Source organism: Panthera uncia, chromosome F1 (genome assembly GCF_023721935.1).
Source record: "Panthera uncia isolate 11264 chromosome F1, Puncia_PCG_1.0, whole genome shotgun sequence".
Taxonomy (NCBI): domain Eukaryota; kingdom Metazoa; phylum Chordata; class Mammalia; order Carnivora; family Felidae; genus Panthera; species Panthera uncia.
This window is the reverse complement of record NC_064813.1, coordinates 62,419,853-62,421,031: the sequence shown is the minus strand read 5'-3', so window position 1 is coordinate 62,421,031 and position 1,179 is coordinate 62,419,853. Positions and strand designations below refer to the sequence as shown.

Sequence of the window (1,179 nt, the reverse complement as noted above, 5' to 3'; positions counted from 1 at the left end):
ATGCACACGGTGATCTGCGCGCACGCACACACACACACACACACACAGGGAAGGACTCAACCAGCAGAGCCCCCCCTTTGTCGAACAGAGGGGCTGGAGGAAAAGGTCGAGCAGTCGGGATGGGGAGCATCTTCCTGAAGAAATAGGGTGTTTAGAGAGCCCCCTCTCCCCGAACAGAAATCCCCAGGTCAGCAGAAGGAGCCAGGCTTAGGGGACGGAGGCAGGCCTGGGTCAGACCAGATGCCCCCGCCCATTGATGTAGATGCCATTGCCTGTGGGTTTGGCCCGCAGGGTCCCGTTCTCTTGGACGAAATGGTTCATGGCCTGTTTGATGCCTTCGTCCCGATCTTCCTCCTCCTCTGCCCGCCCGGAGCCTGGAGACAGCAGTTCAGTCTGGGTTTCAATCTCCCTCACCGTGGTCAGCGTCGAGTAACTACGGCCCTCCGGCTCTTCGCTCTGGACGCCAAGGGCAGAGGGCAAGTCAGGAACCGAGGCAGGGGAGCCAGACGGGAGGGGGGCCGGGTGGGGAGCCGTAGGGTCAGAGGTCAGGGGCTCAGACACGGGGGCCAGGAATGAGCGTCAGGCGCGGAGGGGGGGGAAGGAGAGCCACAGGTGAACAAAGGCACAGCCGAGGTGCCGGGCCCGAGACAGAGGGTCTGGTGAGGGGCGGCTGGCGCGCCACATCCCCGAGCAGGAGAGGGGCCTGAGAACAGTGGTGGGGACGCCAGTGGGGCCGGGGGGCCTCACCATCACAGAGCAGCTACTGTTGTCCTTGAGACTATCGGGGTGGCCCTCGGCTCTCAGCCCTACACTCTCCTCCGGCTGTGGGGCCCGGACATGGGGGAGGAGTCAGAACAGGGCTCAGCCTCCTCCGTCATCACCTCTCCCCCCACCCGACCGGTCCACCTGTCTGCCTGTCTGCTCTCCCTGACGCCCGTCCTCGCCCCCCCACCCGACCCCACCCTGGAGCCAGGGCTGACGGCGGCTTCCCCGAGCAGCCCCGGGGGCCAGTGCTAAAGGGGGGCCAGGTGGACCCAGAGTGGACCCCAAAACAGCCCTACCCCCAGCCCAGGCCGCGAGTCAGTGGCCAGACCTGGCCGAGGGCTGTCTGTCCTCCTGGTCTGCAGAAGAGCCCCCCGAGCCCCCCTTCCCCCCACCTCTCTTCCCCAGCCCTTCCCC

At 66.1% G+C, this 1,179-nt stretch overlaps 1 protein-coding gene across 1 annotated transcript in view; it reads right to left on the bottom strand.

Moving 5' to 3' along the window:
- Window positions 1–1,179, bottom strand: part of NECTIN4 (nectin cell adhesion molecule 4) — a 15,140-nt gene continuing 13,961 nt past the window's right edge. Inside the window, exons 7-9 of the mRNA XM_049635064.1 lie at window positions 953–1,013; window positions 748–822; window positions 1–456 (exon numbers count right to left, since the gene is read on the bottom strand). Of these exons, the coding sequence (XP_049491021.1) occupies window positions 232–456; window positions 748–822; window positions 953–1,013 (361 nt within the window). The 3' untranslated portion in view covers window positions 1–231. The remainder of the gene's footprint in view (window positions 457–747; window positions 823–952; window positions 1,014–1,179) is intronic.